Source organism: Pseudophryne corroboree, chromosome 6 (genome assembly GCF_028390025.1).
Source record: "Pseudophryne corroboree isolate aPseCor3 chromosome 6, aPseCor3.hap2, whole genome shotgun sequence".
Taxonomy (NCBI): Eukaryota; Metazoa; Chordata; class Amphibia; order Anura; family Myobatrachidae; genus Pseudophryne; species Pseudophryne corroboree.
Window position 1 is genome coordinate 280,074,380 of NC_086449.1, and position 20,109 is coordinate 280,094,488.

Below are 20,109 nucleotides of genomic sequence, written 5' to 3' on the forward strand. Positions count from 1 at the left end.
TACTCATCGTTCCGGATTGGCCAAGAAGGACTTGGTACCCGGAACTACAAGAAATGATCTCAGAGGACCCTTGGCCTCTGCCGCTCCGACAGGACCTGCTACAGCAGGGGCCCTGTCTGTTCCAATACTTACCGCGGCTGCGTTTGACGGCATGGCGGTTGAACGCCGGATCCTGATGGAAAAGGGCATTCCGGTTGATGTCATTCCTACGCTGATAAAAGCTAGGAAGGATGTGACAGCTAAACATTATCACCGCATATGGCGAAAATATGTTGCTTGGTGTGAGGCTATGAAGGCCCCAACAGAAGAATTTCAGCTGGGTCGATTTCTGCACTTCCTACAGTCAGGAGTGACTATGGGCCTAAAATTGGGATCCATTAAAGTCCAGATTTCGGCCCTGTCTATTTTCTTTCAAAAAGAACTGGTTTCACTGCCTGAAGTTCAGACGTTTGTTAAGGGAGTGCTGCATATTCAGCCCCCTTTTGTGCCTCCAGTGGCACCTTGGGATCTCTACGTTGTGTTGGATTTCCTAAAATCACATTGATTTGAGCCACTTCAGACCGTGGAGTTGAAATATCTCACGTGGAAAGTGGTCATGCTTTTGGCCTTGGCTTCGCTAGGCGTGTGTCAGAATTGGCGGCTTTGTCCTGTAAGAGCCCCTATCTGATCTTCCATATGGACAGGGCAGAATTGAGGACTCGTCCCCAATTTCTCCCTAAGGTGGTATCAGCGTTTCATTTGAACCAACCTATTGTGGTGCCTGCGTCTACTCGGGACTTGGAGGCTTCCAAGCTGCTGGATGTAGTCCGGGCCCTGAAAATCTATGTTTCCAGGACGGCTAGAGTCAGAAAAACTGACTCGCTGTTTATCCTGCATGCACCCAACAAGCTGGGTGCTCCTGCTTCTAAGCAGACTATTGCTCGCTGGATCTGTAGCACGATTCAACTTGCACATTCTGCGGCTGGACTGCCGCATCCTAAATCGGTAAAAGCCCATTCCACGAGGAAGGTGGGCTCTTCTTGGGCGGCTGCCCGAGGGGTCTAGGCTTTACAACTTTGCAGAGCTGCTACCTGGTCGGGATCAAACACGTTTGCAAAATTTGCCCGAGGGGTCTAGGCTTTACAACTTTGCCGCGCTGCTACCTGGTCGGGATCAAACACGTTTGCAAAATTCTACAAGTTTGATACCCTGGTTGAGGAGGACCTTGAGTTTGCTCATTCGGTGCTGCAGAGTCATCCGCACTTTCCCGCCCGTTTGGGAGCTTTGGTATAATCCCCATGGTCCTTACGGAGTACCCAGCATCCACTAGGACGTCAGAGAAAATAAGATTTTACTCACCGGTAAATCTATTTCTCGTAGTCCGTAGTGGATGCTGGGAGCCCGTCCCAAGTGCGGAATGCTGCAATACTTGTATATAGTTATTGCTTAACTATAGGGTTTTTTGTTCTGAGCCATCAGTTTAATGAGGCTCAGTTGTTATTCATACTGTTAACTGGGTATAGTTATCACGAGTTGTACGGTGTGATTGGTGTGGCTGGTATGAGTCTTACCCTGGATTCCAAATCCTTTCCTTGTAATGTCAGCTCTTCCGGGCATAGTTTCCCTAACTGAGGTCTGGAGGAGGGGCATAGAGGGAGGAGCCAGTGCACACCAGAGGTAGTACCTAATCTTTTCTTTAAAGAAGTGCCCAGTCTCCTGCGGAGCCCGTCTATTCCCCATGGTCCTTACGGAGTACCCAGCATCCACTACGGACTACGAGAAATAGATTTACCGGTGAGTAAAATCTTATTTTCCAGACTGGTGTGTGGGACTTTACCAAAATCCCCATAAATGATGTCAATTGCTGTGCAAAAGTACTGTTTCAGAAAAATTATATTTTATAAGCCATGGCCAGTCTTTCATGAACAAAAAAACTGTAAATATGGTGGCGCCAAGAAGTAATCCTCTCTCTGCAGCCTAAGGAGAAATAAGGGTTTCCCAGTTAACCACAGGATAGTTGAGCTAAGATAATAGAAGATATACTATATGGACAAAGTATTTGGCCACATCTGTTAATTACTGAATTTAGGTGTTTCAGTCTGACCCGCTGTCACGGGTGTATGAAGAGCTCAGTGACTTCAAACGTGGTACTGTGATAGGATGCCACCTTTGCAATAAGATGGTTGAAATTTCATCCCTGCTGGATATTCCAGGGTCAACTGTTAGAACCATTTGGGAACAACACCAACTCGTAAAAGTCGCCAACGCTCTGCTGATTCCATAGCTGAAGAGTTTTGAACTTCCACTTTCATTAATGTTAGCACAAAAACTTGGCGGGTGGAGCTTAATGGAATGGGTTTCCATGGCTGAGCGGCTGCATGCTACCCTCACATCACCAAGTCCAATGCCAAGCATCGGATGGAGTGATGTAAGGTACACCAACACTGGACTGTGGAGCAGTGAAAACGTGTTCTGTGGAGTGATGAGTCATGCTTCTCTGTTTGGCAGTCAGATGGGTGAGTCTAAGTTTGGCGGATGCCAGGAGACATTACCTGCCTGACCGCATTATGCCAACTGTGAAGTTTGGTGAAGGAGGGATAATGGTATGGGGCTGTTTTTCAGGGTTTAGGCTATGCCCCTTCTCTCCAGTGAAGGGCAGTCTTAATGATTCAGCATACCAAGACATTTTGGACAATGCTATGCTTCCAACTTTGTAGCAACAGTTTGGGCAATGCCCTTTTCTAATCCAACATGACTGAGGCCCAGTGCACAAAGCAAGGACTATAAAGACAAGACATGGTTTGATAAGTTTGGTGTGAAAGAACTTGACTGGCCTGCACAGAGCCCTGACCTCAACCCCATCAAACACCTTTGGGATGAACTGAAACAGAGATTGCAAACTGTTACAGCTGCAAAAGGGGGACCAACTCCATATTAAAGTATATGTATTTGAATACAATGTCATTATAGTCCCTGTTGGTGTAATGGTCAGGTGTCTGAATACTTTTGTCCATATAGTGTATCTTCAGCACCGAGAGGGGAATGATGATAAACCATATGAGTGTCAATGACGCTGTAGGATGTAACTAAACAATCCCTTACTCCTAATGTAAAAGAGTAAATAGTAATAGTGGGAATTTGTTCAGAAAACCATCACAACCTCATATATAGTGAGTCATACCTCATACTAAGCAAAGTGAGCTGCAATGCAAAATGGGAGTGACCCTGACACATGTATAGGTTTAAAATATTTGTTTTAATGGCATGTTACACATATAATGTATTGTCATTGATAAATTAATTAAAAATATGACAATAAACTACATGAAAAAAAGTGAAAAATGTTATGGAACAGTGTCAGAAGATAAATGGAAACAAAATAAAGAACCATAAAAATAAAGCCTAAACTAAAACCATAAGTCTCAATTAAAACTGGACTTGTTTCATGACACCTGTCCGCATCCTCAGGCAGTGAAGTCTTTGATGAAACCTTAAAATATTAATCTAACCACTATTAGAAAAAGGGGGTTATCCAATTACAGTACCTGCGGTCATTGACCGCTAGTAATTGCTTCACCCAGGGCTATCCTACTAGCCCCAATAAGCCGCCACAAGCCACGTCTTATGTGGGATTTTGTTTTACCTGCTTCAGCCGCCGGTTGCTGCTCCCGACAGCTTTTCGGGACCGTGACTGCGAAAACACACAGGTTTTCAGTGAACCTGGGTGTTTTCGACAAAAAAAAGTTTTTGTTTTTATTTTACGGACGACCTAATTGGATAACTTGTTAGAAAAAAAATAATTGTTGAAACTCCTGGAAAAATAGCAAAAAACTCTGCTACCAGGTAGCATTTTATGGTGTGCATAGCCTATTACTAATCAGCCTATGTACAGGCAAGATAATTGTGGACAGATGTGGACCTTTCATTATAAAGATTAAAATAGTAGCCTCTGTCATTACTTCATGTACCAGAGGAAGGAAGATGGCGTTAAACAAAAGGTATAGGATGATGATATTGGGATAAGGGCTCTGTTAGAGAAGCACTTTGTTTCTAAACACTACACAACAAACATAAGTAGTACTGGAGGCTTGGGACTATATGTCACCTACGCAATTCTGTGACTGTAAGAAAATTCTTCTTGAAATATTGCATGGGCAGCTCAGCATATGATCAATCGATATCTGCTGAATTTACACTTGGAACACAGTACAAATAATATCTACAACTGAGCTCCTCTGGGAAAGCCCTTACCTCAACTTCTCCCTGGGCTCCTCTTTAAAGGCATAGCACTCAAGCCAGTCTATAGGTTATTATAGAGAGACATGGGGGTATCAGGTTAGTGCTGCGACTACGAACTCACACAGGTGCTCTATAAAACCAGTGATTGATAACTCTTAGGGGGGTAATCCAGTAAGCTGTGTGGGTATTGGCTCCAGGTTTCATGCCTGGATCTATTAAAAATAAACAGCCTTTTCTCAGCGAGGTAAATAGGTTAAACCCATACATTTTGTATAAAATGCGGAATGTATGGGTTTCTCTGTGTATTATACCCCCAGACAGTGCCTTTTCTCCCCCTTTGTGCTTTAGCACATGGGGTAAACCCTGCTAATTGAATTGGCAGTGATGAGCATTTAGCCGCAGGATTCACCCCACATTTATTGGATTCCCATCTATATGCAATGCTACAACAGTTTGTCACAAAATTCGGTATTGGAGAAACAAAAACAAAATTGTTCTGAGATTTCGAGAAAGGATGTCCAGGTAATAGAGAAGCAGCAATTGAAGGAGAACTACATCCTCTGTACATTTGTGCTTGTTTATGCTTGTTTACCCCCCCACCCCTCTCCAACTAATAATAGCATGTATGATCCAGACTATGAAAATGCAGCTGCTATTCATTGTCTATGCATGAATTTATCTTTGGGACCTGTAAAACATTAAAACGACTGTTATTTTTTCCATTATCATTCAGACAATTCATCACTTAAAACACTTGAGGAGGGGCAGAAGACGTTCCTCTGTTCTGGCTGCTCACACAGAATTGCTACCCAGTCAGCCTAGCCAGCAGGAGTCCCACAGGCACATCTCCCATCATGCTAATGCCTTGTGCCACTTTCACATAGCAGCGAGCATTAACCCAAACACAGGTGATGGTTTAGTGTTTTTATATGCAACCTTTCTGCTCAATTGTCATGTTTGGTTCTCCATGTTTTAAAGAATATTCTATACTGCCTTTCTACATTGTGCTTTTGTTGCGCGATCAGGAAGAAAATATGGTTTTATTGTGCAAATAAAGATAACTGCATATATCTGTCTAGTTTATTTTAGACCAATACATACAGTATGTATCTTATTCTTGTTAGCGGTCTTATTCTTGTTAGCGGTTACAGCACATATTCTGTTGCAGTACTATTAAATCGGCCCTATTACTGTTTCCAGCTTGTGTGTGTCAGGTGTCAGGACTCATTTGTATGTTAAAATTTCACGGTGAATATGTCAAAACAACTTATGGGTAATAGGGAGTATATATAAATGTATTCAAATGCATAAGATTCTGTTTACAATGATGTGTCACAAAAAATGAGCATGTAGCCTCTTTGTCAGCAAGTATATCACAATATGAAGAAGGGTTGGTAGCCACAGTACTATTAAACTTATTTTAAGTCTTTATTTATAAGAATAGAAAATACAAATTTAATTGAATAGTGCATAGTAACATGCACAAAATATGCTTCAATAAAGAATGAGAAATAATTAATAAAATTATATTAGTGCTAGTTTTTGGTGTGTTTTTTTTTTATTGCATGGGAGGTAGTAAAAGCACGGGAGAAATGGACAGGATAGGAAAGGTTCTTTTAGTGTAGGGCCACACATAGCGGCCAAACAGGTCCTGTTCAGCGGGACCCGCTTGGCCGGAAGGAGAGTGCACATGGGCGCCTAGTCAGGCGTCCACACGTGTGGCAGTCCCGCCTCCCCCGGATCCAACTGCAGCATTTTGCGGTTGTGCTGGACAGCAGGACGACGGGATTTCAGTGTGAACACGTACATTTCAATGCGCCGCACTGTGTTCTATGAAATCCCGTGTGTCACTGACCGGATCCTGTTCTGCGGCATCCCACAGAACAGGGTCTGTGTGAACACAAAACCCCCCTCCAGGCCAAGCGGGTCCCGTTCTGCAGGACCCGCTTGGCCGCTATGTGTGGCCCTAGCCTTAGGATTACAGAGTCTGTTTTTGGGGATAAAGAGAGAGGGTGAGCTTGGTATTGCACCTGTCTGGGAATCTTAAACAAGTGGCCTTAAGTGGTGTCATGGAATATAAAGTTATTGTAACAGTACCAAGGTTCTGAAATTGAATAGAATGTGTGGCCCTGTTTTTAGGCAGACCTGTTTGTGATATGTTCCTTCAAAGCAACATACACAGATTTCAGTAGACCATTGTGCTGCAACATGGCGAGCTTAAGTTTTTTCACTATCTAGCATATTTAAGAACTAGTGTTTTTATTCAAAATGTTTAATGCGATGGCATACCCAGTGCTTAGTTATACTTAACTCCTCCTGGTTATGTGCGTTTCTCTGAAAACTGCTTCTGGATTTTCCATTTTGTATTACTTTTCAGATTTATTTAATTACAACTAATATGAAGGACTAATGTTTAACATTAACTTGTTCTTCTTTTCAGTTTCATCTATCTCTGAATGTACTTTGTTTTAATATGTTTAGCCTATCTATACATATATATATTCAGATGTAATAAAAATAATAAGCAGTAACAAATTGGTTTTATTGAAAGATGTTACATAAATGTTATCAAAGCTTAATAACGTTAAAATTGTTAATGTTAGAAAACGCTAAAACATGGTTGATAAAGGTTTACAATACATAGCAATGTTTCACAGTATTAATATAATAAGCAGGATTCAATTTTTATTTTTTTATGAAAACATTAATGCAAAAAAAAAAAAGAACTTTGATGTTTGTTTGTTTTTTAATAAAACTTTTTTTCCCCCTGATGTTTGTTTGTTTTTTAATAAAACTTTTTTTCCCCCAACCCTGCTCTCTAGCAATTTGCAATTTCATAGCTCACTGATATATTGTTCCAACTTATCATTGGGTTTGTGCAACCTAATTGTCTGGTATTGGTGAATAGTGTCATTTAATTCTCCAAAAATGGTAAAATGAAGAGCATGGAAGGCTTCTATGGTGCTAGATATTTAGATCCTTTACTTTTTGCCTAGTTACATTCTATTAGCTATGGCTAATATTTTGTGAAGGCTTGACCCGTTGTTGTTTGTTATATAGAAGCCCTGGACAGGGCACATGGAGTCCCTGCCACATTAGAGCTCACCGTCTATTTCTCGCAAGCAATACAGACCTACACTAGGGTTCATTTTGTAAGAAGATAACCTACCAGTAGGTTGGATAGTGGGTAGACCTCAGGGCACCCAGGCAAGCTTAAGGGATAACATACAAACACTACACAGATAGGTCCGTGAATGAAATCAAATCCATGACCACAGTGCTGTGAACCAGAAATGCTAATAAATGTACCATACTGTATATCCTTCCAGATATTCCTCCTGTGTTGACCGGAGCAGCCTTTAATCTGGATGAAGGGTCCGGGGGCTTTGTAGTTCATTGGCTGAATAATAAGGAATTGCATTTTACATCGTCGATTGAAATATTTATACAACATTTGAAAATTGCTGTGGAGCAGCAGTCAGACAGCGGGGAAGAGGAAGAGGATGACGATGGTTTGTTAATGAAACTGGATAATGGTTAGTATATAATATTGTGCTTTAGTGAGAAAAGGTCACTGTGTGTTTATTATTGAATACGAATACGTAGGAAACTGAACTAATAAAAAAAGTAAGAATCCCTTTCTTTTAAATCATCATGTTTTGTAATCAGAATTTTCATTCCTAATAATGATTTAATATTATTAAATGTCACATCATTAAAAATATTTTATGTATTTTTTTGCTAGTACAATCAACTTGCCAGTTAGTGGATTACTACAGCCTAGTCTCATTCTTCCTTCTAGGTGGGCCAGAGGGTGGAGGATCCTTGGCTGGCTCTCCTGAGCATGAAGAAGCAGACAGTGATTTGATTACTAAAGCCTCTTCACCTAGTGCTAACCTACCTCTACCCACAGTGTTATTAGACCGTAAGATTGAATCCCTTCTTACGGAATGGAACAAGAACGCAGATATGCTTTTTACTATTCACCCTGTGGATGGCACTTTTTTATTGTGGCATGTAAACTACTTGGATGAGTACAATCATGGAATTTTTAGACAAGTGAAGGTATTATTTTTAGTTATATTTTTCAATGGAATGTTGCTCTTCTTGCAGAATCTGCAAAGGAACTATATATTAAAAAAAACTCATATACCCTGCTAGAAATATATCACGTCCACATACACAGCATACCTTAGCTTTGTAGAATCCTGGCATTTTACTAGGCCAGTGCTATTTTTAAGGTTTAGAAGATCTAGCACCAGTAATTGTATAATCTGATTTTTTTTTTTTTTAAACTGGTTTCATCTTTGTGCCAACATGCTGTATATGTGTAGCCAAAAATCACTATATGATAATCCCCATTTACTATTTATTTAAGCAGTAATTGAGCATTGCATTTGTTGTCCATAAATGTACCTGCATCTGTCGCAGGACACTCCTACCAACTAGTACAATTCACTGAACATTTATTACCACGGCATGTGAATAGATTTAACTTCATTGATGTAACTACAGTTTCTCTGACGTCCTAAGTGGATGCTGGGACTCCGTAAGGACCATGGGGAATAGCGGCTCCGCAGGAGACTGGGCACAACTAAAAGAAAGCTTTAGACTACTGGTGTGCACTGGCTCCTCCCACTATGACCCTCCTCCAGACTTCAGTTAGAAACTTGTGCCCGGCTGAGCTGGATGCACACTAGGGGCTCTCCTGAGCTCCTAGAAAGAAAGTATATTTTAGGTTTTTTATTTTACAGTGAGATCTGCTGGCAACAGACTCACTGCAGCGAGGGACTAAGGGGAGAAGAAGCGAACCTACCTAACTGGTGGTAGCTTGGGCTTCTTAGGCTACTGGACACCATTAGCTCCAGAGGGATCGACCACAGGACCCGACCTCGATGTTCGGTCCCGGAGCCGCGCCGCCGGCCCCCTTACAGAGCCAGAAGCAAGAAGTGTTCCGGAAAATCGGCGGCAGAAGACTTCTGTCTTCAACAAGGTAGCGCACAGCACTGCAGCTGTGCGCCATTGCTCCTCATGCACACCTCACACTCCGGTCACTGATGGGTGCAGGGCGCTGGGGGGGGGGGCGCCCTGAGGGCAATATAATACACCTTGGCTGGCAAATCTACACTATATATAGTCAGGAAGGCTATATAGGTGTAAAAATACCCCTGCCAGAATTCCAGAAAAAGCGGGAGAAATCCGCCGGAAAAGGGGCGAGGCTATCTCCCTCAGCACACTGGCGCCATTTTTCCCTCACAGCTCCGCTGGAAGGACGCTCCCTGGCTCTCCCCTGCAGTGTCAAGCTACATAAGGGTAAAAAAGAGAGGGGGGGCACTAAATTTAGGCGCAGTATATATAATATAAGCAGCTATAAGGGAAAAAACACTCATTTATAGTGGGATCCCTGTGTTATATCGCGCTCTGGTGTGTGCTGGCATACTCTCTCTCTGTCTCCCCAAAGGGCTTTGTGGGGTCCTGTCCTCTGTCAGAGCATTCCCTGTATGTATGTGGTGTGTCGGTACGGCTGTGTCGACATGTTTGATGAGGAGGCTTATGTGGAGGCGGAGCAAATGCCGATAAATGTGGGGTCGACACCTGAGTGGATGGTTCTGTGGAAGGAATTACGCGACAGTGTCGACTCCTTGCATAAAAGGTTTGACGACATACCAAATATGGGACAGCCGGCTTCTCAGCCTGTGCCTGCCCAGGCGTCTCAAAAGCCATCAGGGGCTCTAAAACGCCCGCTACCTCAGATGGCAGACACAGATGTCGACACGGATACTGACTCCAGTGTCGACGACGATGAGACTAATGTATCTTTCAATAGGGCCACACGTTATATGATTGAGGCAATGAAAAATGTGTTGCATATTTCTGATGTTACCCCGGGTACCACAAAAAAGGGTATTATGTTTGGAGAGAAAAAACTACCAGTTGTTTTTTCTCCATCTGAGGAATTAAATGAAGTGTGTGAAGAAGCGTGGGCTTCCCCCGATAAGAAACTGGTAATTTCTAAGAGGTTACTAATGGCGTACCCTTTCCCGCCAGAGGATAGGTCACGTTGGGAAACATCCCCTAGAGTGGATAAAGCGCTCACACGCTTGTCAAAGAAGGTGGCAGTACCGTCTCCGGATACGGCCGCCCTGAAGAAATCTGCTGATAGAAAACAGGAGGCTATCCTGAAGTCTATATACACACACACAGGTGTTATACTGAGACCAGCTATTGCTTCAGCATGGATGTGCAGTGCTGCAGCTGCGTGGTCAGATTCCCTGTCGGAAAATATTGATACCCTAGACAGGGACACTATATTGCTAACCGTAGAGCATATTAAAGACGCACTCTTATACATGAGGGATGCACAGAGGGATATTTTGCCGGCTGGCATCTAAAATAAGTGCAATGTCCATTTCTGCCAGGAGAGGGTTATGGACTCGGCAGTGGACAGGAGATGCAGATTCTAAAAGGCACATGGAAGTTTTGCCTTATAAGGGTGAGCAGTTGTTCGGGGATGGTCTCTCGGACCTCGTTTCCACAGCAACAGCTGGGAAATCTACATTTTTACCCCATGTTCCCTCACAGCCAAAGAAAGCACCGTATTATCAGGTACAGTCCTTTCGGCCCAATAAGGGCAAGCAGGTTAAAGGCGCGTCCTTTCTGCCCAGAGGCAGAGGTAGAGGGAAAAAGCTGCAGCATACAGCCAGTTCCCAGGAGCAAAAGTCCTCCCCCGCTTCCTCTAAGTCCACAGCATGACGCTGGGGCTCCACAGGCGGAGCCAGGTACGGTGGGGGCCCGTCTCAAAAATTTCAGCGATCAGTGGGCTCGCTCACGGGTGGATCCCTGGATCTTTCAAGTAGTATCTCAGGGGTACAAGCTGGAATTCGAGACGTCTACCCCCCGCCGTTTCCTCAAATCTGCCTTACCAACAACTCCCTCAGGCAGGGAGGCAGTGTTAGAGGCAATTCACAAGCTGTATTCCCAGCAGGTGATAGTAAAGGTGCCCCTACTTCAACAAGGACGGGGTTACTATTCCACAATGTTTGTGGTACCGAAACCGGACGGTTCGGTGAGACCCATTTTAAATTTGAAATCCTTGAACACGTATATAAAAAAATTAAAGTTCAAGATGGAATCGCTCAGGGCGGTTATTGCAAGCCTGGACGAGGGGGATTACATGGTATCACTGGACATCAAGGATGCTTACCTGCATGTCCCCATTTACCATCCTCACCAGGAGTACCTCAGGTTTGTGGTACAGGATTGTCATTACCAATTCCAGACGTTGCCGTTCGGTCTATCCACTGCTCCGAGGGTCTTTACCAAGGTAATGGCCGAAATGATGATACTCCTTCGAAAGAAGGGAGTTTTAATTATCCCATACTTGGACGATCTCCTGATAAAGGCGAGGTCCAGGGAGCAGTTGTTGGTCGGGGTAGCACTATCTCGGGAGGTGCTACAACAGCACGGCTGGATTTTAAATATTCCAAAGTCACAGCTGGTCCCTACGACACGTCTGCTGTTCCTGGGGATGGTTCTGGACACAGAACAGAAAAAAGTGTTTCTCCCGGAGGAGAAGGCCAAGGAGCTGTCATCTCTAGTCAGAGGCCTCCTAAAACCAAAACAGGTGTCGGTGCATCACTGCACGCGGATCCTGGGAAAGATGGTAGCTTCCTACGAAGCAAATCCATTCGGCAGGTTCCATGCAAGAACCTTTCAGTGGGACCTGTTGGACAAGTGGTCCGGATCGCATCTTCAGATGCATCGGCTGATAACCCTGTCTCCAAGGCCCAGGGTGTCTCTGCTGTGGTGGCTGCAGAGTGCTCATCTTCAAGAGGGCCGCAGATTTGGCATACAGGACTGGTTCCTGGTGACCACGGATGCCAGCCTTCGAGGCTGGGGGGCAGTCACACAGGGAAGAAACTTCCAAGGACTATGGTCAAGTCAGGAGACTTCCCTGCACATAAATATTCTGGAGTTGAGGGCCATTTACAATGCCCTAAGTCAGGCAAAACCCCTGCTTCAAAACCAGCCGGTACTGATCCAGTCAGACAACATCACGGCGGTCGCCCATGTAAACCGACAGGGCGGCACGAGAAGCAGGACGGCGATGGCAGAAGCCACAAGGATTCTCCGATGGGCGGAAAATCACGTGTTAGCACTGTCAGCAGTGTTCATTCCGGGAGTGGACAACTGGGAAGCAGACTTCCTCAGCAGGCACGACCTCCACCCGGGAGAGTGGGGACTTCATCCAGAAGTCTTCCAACTGATTGTAAACCGTTGGGAAAGGCCACAGGTGGACATGATGGCGTCCCGCCTAAACAAAAAGCTAGAAAGATATTGCGCCAGGTCGAGAGACCCTCAGGCGATAGCTGTGGACGCTCTAGTGACACCGTGGGTGTACCGGTTGGTTTATGTGGTCCCTCCTCTTCCTCTCATACCAAAGGTACTGAGGATAATAAGGAGAAGAGGAGTAAGAACTATACTCATCGTTCCGGATTGGCCAAGAAGAGCTTGGTACCCGGAACTTCAAGAAATGATGTCAGAGGACCCATGGCCTCTGCCGCTCAGACAGGACCTGCTGCAGCAGGGGCCCTGTCTGTTCCAAGACTTACCGCGGCTGCGTTTGACGGCATGGCGGTTGAACACTGGATCCTGAAGGAAAAGGGCATTCCGGAGGAAGTAATTCCTACGCTGATTAAAGCTAGGAAAGGAGTAACCGCAAACCATTATCACCGCATATGGCGAAAATATGTTGCGTGGTGTGAGGCCAGGAAGGCCCCAACGGAGGAATTTCAGCTGGGCCGTTTCCTGCACTTCCTACAGTCAGGGGTGACTATGGGCCTAAAATTGGGTTCCATTAAGGTCCAGATTTCGGCTCTATCGATTCTCTTCCAGAGAGAACTGGCTTCACTACCTGAAGTTCAAACTTTTGTTAAGGGAGTGCTGCATATTCAGCCCCCTTTTGTGCCTCCAGTGGCACCTTGGGATCTCAACGTGGTGTTGGATTTCCTAAAGTCACATTGGTTTGAGCCACTTAAAACCGTGGAATTGAAGTATCTCACGTGGAAAGTGGTCATGTTGTTGGCCCTGGCTTCGGCCAGGCGTGTATCAGAATTGGCGGCTTTGTCATGTAAAAGCCCTTATCTGATTTTCCATATGGATAGGGCAGAATTGAGGACGCGTCCCCAATTTCTCCCTAAGGTGGTATCAGCCTTTCATCTGAACCAACCTATCGTGGTGCCTGCGGCTACTAAAGACTTGGAGGCTTCCAAGTTGTTGGACGTAGTCAGGGCCCTGAAAATTTATGTTTCCAGGACAGCTATTTATCCTGTATGCGCCCAACAAGTTGGGTGCACCTGCTTCAAAGCAGACTATTGCTCGCTGGATCTGTAGTACGATTCAGCTTGCACATTCTGCGGCTGGACTGCCCCCTTCTCGGCAAGGAAGGTGGGCTCTTCTTGGACGGCTGCCCGAGGGGTCTCGGCTATACAACTTTGCCGAGCAGCTACTTGGTCGGGGTCAAACACATTTGCTAAATTCTACAAGTTTGACACCCTGGCTGAGGAGGACCTAGAGTTTGCCCATTCGGTGCTGCAGAGTCATCCGCACTCTCCCGCCCGTTTGGGAGCTTTGGTATAATCCCCATGGTCCTTACGGAGTACCAGCATCCACTTAGGACGTCAGAGAAAATAAGAATTTACTCACCGGTAATTCTATTTCTCGTAGTCCGTAGTGGATGCTGGGCGCCCATCCCAAGTGCGGATTGTCTGCAATACTTATATATAGTTATTGTTTAACTAAAGGGTTATTGTTGAGCCATCTGTTGAGAGGCTCAGTTGTTCTCATACTGTTAACTGGGTATTGTATCACGAGTTATACGGTGTGATTGGTGTGGCTGGTATGAGTCTTACCCGGGATTCAAAATCCTTCCTTATTGTGTCAGCTCTTCCGGGCATAGTATCCTAACTGAAGTCTGGAGGAGGGTCATAGTGGGAGGAGCCAGTGCACACCAGTAGTCTAAAGCTTTCTTTTAGTTGTGCCCAGTCTCCTGCGGAGCCGCTATTCCCCATGGTCCTTACGGAGTACCCAGCATCCACTACGGACTACGAGAAATAGAATTACCGGTGAGTAAATTCTTATTTTCTGCAGCATGGTACATTGATTTCCATAGGGAAACATTGGGGTGTAGAGTGGATCTGGATCTAGAGGCACCAACAGGTAAAGCTTTAGCTGTTCCATGATGCATAGTGGCCTCCTCTATAACCTCGCCTCCAGACAGTGTGAGCTCAGTTTTCGCTTTGTGCCTGCAGCAGCAGGTCACTGAACAGGGAAGCTGCACTGAGCAGTCCTGAAAGCTTTTCATTGAAAGCAACTTGCTAACTGAGCTGGGAGCACTGTAAGTCAGTGTAACATTCAGTGCTGCATTTCCATCACCTCCCAAGCGGTGCCATACACTCACGTTGGTCTGGTTCCAGGGTACCTGCGGTGGAGGCATCCCAACCTAGGCACTGTTGCAGACTGCTCTCCGGGATCACGTGGCTTCTACGGGGAGATGGTAAGAGGGTCCCCTAGGCAGGAGACGCCATTAAACCGCGATCCCTCCACGGTCTGGGGAGTCGGACCGCAATGCTGGTGTGGACACTATCACTGGGTAGGGACCCCACTAGACCACCAAGGCATTCAGAGCGCAGATCCAGTGTACTAACACCAGTTTCTCTGACGTCCTAGTGGATGCTGGGAACTCCGAAAGGACCATGGGGAATAGCGGCTCCGCAGGAGACTGGGCACAAAAGTAAAAGCTTTAGGACTACCTGGTGTGCACTGGCTCCTCCCCCTATGACCCTCCTCCAAGCCTCAGTTAGATTTTTGTGCCCGAACGAGAAGGGTGCACACTAGGTGGCTCTCCTGAGCTGCTTAGTGAAAAGTTTAAGTATAGGTTTTTTATTTTCAGTGAATCCTGCTGGCAACAGGTTCACTGCACCGAGGGACTAAGGGGAGAAGAAGCGAACTCACCTGCGTGCAGAGTGGATTGGGCTTCTTAGGCTACTGGACATTAGCTCCAGAGGGACGATCACAGGCCCAGCCATGGATGGGTCCCAGAGCCGCGCCGCCGGCCCCCTTACAGAGCCAGAAGACTGAAGAGGTCCGGAAAATCGGCGGCAGAAGACGTCCTGTCTTCAATAAGGTAGCGCACAGCACCGCAGCTGTGCGCCATTGCTCTCAGCACACTTCACACTCCGGTCACTGAGGGTGCAGGGCGCTGGGGGGGGGGGCGCCCTGAGACGCAATAAAAACACCTTATTTGGCAAAAAATACATCACATATAGCTCCTGGGCTATATGGATGCATTTAACCCCTGCCAATTTTTCCTTAAAAAAGCGGGAGAAAGGCTGCCGAGAAGGGGGCGGAGCCTATCTCCTCAGCACACTGGCGCCATTTTTACTCACAGCTCCGTTGGAGGGAAGCTCCCTGACTCTCCCCTGCAGTTCTGCACTACAGAAACAGGGTAAAACAAGAGAGGGGGGGCACTAATTTGGCAGATAAATCTATACAGCAGCTATATAAGGGAAAAACACTTATATAAGGTTATCCCTGTATATATATAGCGCTCTGGTGTGTGCTGGCAAACTCTCCCTCTGTCTCCCCAAAGGGCTAGTGGGGTCCTGTCCTCTATCAGAGCATTCCCTGTGTGTGTGCTGTGTGTCGGTACGTTGTGTCGACATGTATGAGAAGGAAAATGGTATGGAGGCGGAGCAATTGCCTGTAATAGTGATGTCACCCCCTAGGGAGTCGACACCTGACTGGATGGTCTTATGGAAGGAATTACGTGATAGTGTCAGCACTTTACAAAAGACTGTTGACGACATGAGACAGACGGCAAATCAGTTATTACCTGTACAGGCGTCTCAAACACCGTCAGGGGCTCTAAAGCGCACATTACCTCAGATGGTCGACACAGACCCAGACACGGACACTGACTCCAGTGTCGACGGTGAGGAAACAAACGTATTTTCCAGTAGGGCCACACGTTACATGATCACGGCAATGAAGGAGGTTTTGAACATTTCTGATACTACAAGTACCACAAAAAAGGGTATTATGTGGGGTGTGAAAAAACTACCCGTAGTTTTTCCTGAATCAGATGAATTAAATGAGGTGTGTGATGAAGCGTGGGTTTCCCCCGATAAAAAACTGCTAATTTCTAAAAAATTATTGGCATTATACCCTTTCCCGCCAGAGGTTAGGGCGCGTTGGGAAACACCCCCTAGGGTAGATAAGGCGCTCACACGCTTATCAAAACAAGTGGCGTTACCGTCTCCTGATACGGCCGCCCTCAAGGAACCAGCTGATAGGAAGCTGGAAAATATCCTAAAAAGTATATACACACATACTGGTATTATACTGCGACCAGCAATCGCCTCAGCCTGGATGTGCAGTGCTGGGGTGGCTTGGTCGGATTCCCTGACTGAAAATATTGATACCCTGGACAGGGACAGTATATTATTGACTATAGAGCATTTAAAGGATGCATTTCTATATATGCGAGATGCACTGAGGGATATTTGCACTCTGGCATCAAGAGTAAGTGCGCTGTCCATTTCTGCCAGAAGAGGGTTATGGACGCGACAGTGGTCAGGTGATGCAGATTCCAAACGGCATATGGAAGTATTGCCGTATAAAGGGGAGGAGTTATTTGGGGTCGGTCTATCGGACCTGGTGGCCACGGCAACGGCTGGGAAATCCACCTTTTTACCCCAGGTCACCTCTCAGCAGAAAAAGACACCGTCTTTTCAGGCTCAGTCCTTTCGTCCCCATAAGGGCAAGCGGGCAAAAGGCCACTCATATCTGCCCCGGGGCAGAGGAAGGGGAAAAAGACTGCAGCAGGCAGCCTCTTCCCAGGAACAGAAGCCCTCCCCCGCTTCTGCCAAGTCCTCAGCATGACGCTGGGGCCTTACAAGCGGACTCAGGCACGGTGGGGGCCCGTCTCAAAAATTTCAGCGCGCAGTGGGCTCACTCGCAAGTGGACCCCTGGATCCTGCAGGTAGTATCTCAGGGGTACAAATTGGAATTCGAGACGTCTCCCCCTCGCCGGTTCCTGAAGTCTGCTTTACCAACGTCTCCCTCCGACAGGGAGGCGGTATTGGAAGCCATTCACAAGCTGTATTCCCAGCAGGTGATAATCAAGGTACCCCTCCTACAACAGGGAAAGGGGTATTATTCCACGCTGTTTGTGGTACCGAAGCCGGACGGCTCGGTGAGACCTATTTTAAATCTGAAATCCTTGAACACTTACATTCAAAGGTTCAAATTCAAGATGGAGTCACTCGGAGCAGTGATAGCGAACCTGGAAGAAGGGGACTATATGGTGTCTCTGGACATCAAGGATGCTTACCTCCATGTCCCAATTTGCCCTTCTCACCAAGGGTACCTCAGGTTTGTGGTACAGAACTGTCACTATCAGTTTCAGACGCTGCCGTTTGGATTGTCCACGGCACCCCGGGTCTTTACCAAGGTAATGGCCGAAAATAAGATTTTACTTACCGATAAATCTATTTCTCGTAGTCCGTAGTGGATGCTGGGGACTCCGTCAGGACCATGGAGATTAGCGGCTCCGCAGGAGACAGGGCACAAAACTAAAGCTTTAGGATCAGGTGGTGTGTACTGGCTCCTCCCCCTATGACCCTCCTCCAAGCCTCAGTTAGGATACTGTGCCCGGACGAGCGTACACAATAAGGAAGGATATTGAATCCCGGGTAAGACTCATACCAGCCACACCAATCACACCGTATAACTTGTGATCTAAACTCAGTTAACAGTATGACAAACGTAGGAGCCTCTGAACAGACGGCTCACAACAAATAACAACCCGATTTTTTTGTAACAATAACTATGTACAAGTATTGCAGACAATCCGCACTTGGGATGGACGCCCAGCATCCACTACGGACTACGAGAAATAGATTTATCGGTAAGTAAAATCTTATTTTCTCTGATGTCCTAAGTGGATGCTGGGGACTCCGTCAGGACCATGGGGATTATACCAAAGCTCCCAAACGGGCGGGAGAGTGCGGATGACTCTGCAGCACCGAATGAGAGAACTCCAGGTCCTCTTTAGCCAGGGTATCAAATTTGTAGAATTTTACAAACGTGTTCTCCCCCGACCACGTAGCTGCTCGGCAGAGTTGTAATGCCGAGACCCCTCGGGCAGCCGCCCAGGATGAGCCCACCTTCCTTGTGGAATGGGCCTTGACAGATTTAGGCTGTGGCAGGCCTGCCACAGAATGTGCAAGTTGAATTGTGCTACAAATCCAACGAGCAATCGTCTGCTTAGAAGCAGGAGCACCCAGCTTGTTGGGTGCATACAGTATAAACAGCGAGTCAGATTTTCTGACTCCAGCCGTCCTTGAAATGTATATTTTCAATGCCCTGACAACGTCCAGCAACTTGGAATCTTCCAAATCGCTAGTAGCCGCAGGCACCACAATAGGCTGGTTCAGGTGAAACGCTGACACCACCTTAGGCAGAAACTGAGGACGCGTCCGCAGTTCTGCCCTGTCCGAATGGAAAATCAGATATGGGCTCTTATACGATAAAGCCGCCAATTCTGATACTCTCCTGGCTGAAGCCAGGGCCAGTAGCATGGTTACTTTCCATGTAAGATATTTCAAATCCACCGATTTGAGTGGCTCAAACCAATGGGATTTGAGAAAATCCAAAACTACATTCAGGTCCCACGGAGCCACTGGGGGCACAACCGGGGGCTGTATATGTAGTACTCCTTTTACAAAAGTCTGGACTTCAGGAACTGAAGCCAATTCTTTCTGGAAGAAAATCGACAGGGCCGAAATTTGAACCTTAATGGACCCCAATTTGAGGCTCATAGACAATCCTGTTTGCAGGAAATGTAGGAATCGACCCAGTTGAAATTCCTCCGTGGGGGCCTTCCTGGCCTCACACCACGCAACATATTTTCTCCAAATGCGGTGATAATGTTGTGCAGTCACCTCCTTCCTGGCTTTAACCAGTGTAGGAATGACCTCTTCTGGAATGCCTTTTTCCTTTAGAATTCGGCGTTCAACCGCCATGCCGTCAAACGCAGCCGCGGTAAGTCTTGGAATAGACACGGTCCCTGCTGAATCAGGTCCCGTCTTAGAGGTAGAGGCCACGGATTTTCCGTGAGCATCTCCTGAAGTTCCGGGTACCAAGTTCTTCTTGGCCAATCCGGAGCCACGAGTATCGTTCTTACTCCCCTTTGCCGTATAATTCTCAGTACTTTGGGTATGAGAGGCAGAGGAGGAAACACATACACTGACTGGTACACCCACGGTGTTACCAGAGCGTCCACAGCTATTGCCTGAGGGTCTCTTGACCTGGCGCAATACCTGTCCAGTTTTTTGTTGAGGCGAGACGCCATCATATCCACCTTTGGTTTTTCCCAACGGTTCACAATCATGTGGAAGACTTCTGGATGAAGTCCCCACTCTCCCGGGTGTAGATCGTGTCTGCTGAGGAAGTCTGCTTCCCAGTTGTCTACTCCCGGAATGAACACTGCTGACAGTGCTATCACATGATCTTCCGCCCAGCGAAGGATCCTTGCAGCTTCTGCCATTGCTCTCCTGCTTCTTGTGCCGCCCTGTCTGTTTACGTGGGCGACTGCCGTGATGTTGTCCGACTGGATCAACACCGGCTGACCCTGAAGCAGGGGTTTTGCCAGGCTTAGAGCATTGTAAATTGCTCTTAGCTCCAGTATATTTATATGAAGAGACATCTCCAGGCTTGACCATACTCCCTGGAAGTTTCTTCCCTGTGTGACCGCTCCCCAGCCTCTCAGACTGGCATCCGTGGTCACCAGGACCCAATCCTGTATGCCGAATCTGCGGCCCTCTAACA

The 20,109-nt window shown here is 46.4% G+C and overlaps 1 protein-coding gene across 2 annotated transcripts in view; it reads left to right on the top strand.

Annotated features, from left to right (window-relative positions):
- DMXL2 (Dmx like 2) overlaps window positions 1–20,109 on the top strand; it is a 401,239-nt gene that overhangs the window by 125,103 nt on the left and 256,027 nt on the right. For both annotated transcript variants that reach the window (XM_063926075.1, XM_063926076.1), the window contains exons 9-11: window positions 4,952–5,126; window positions 7,548–7,754; window positions 8,021–8,283. In XM_063926075.1, the coding sequence (XP_063782145.1) occupies window positions 4,952–5,126; window positions 7,548–7,754; window positions 8,021–8,283 (645 nt within the window). The remainder of the gene's footprint in view (window positions 1–4,951; window positions 5,127–7,547; window positions 7,755–8,020; window positions 8,284–20,109) is intronic.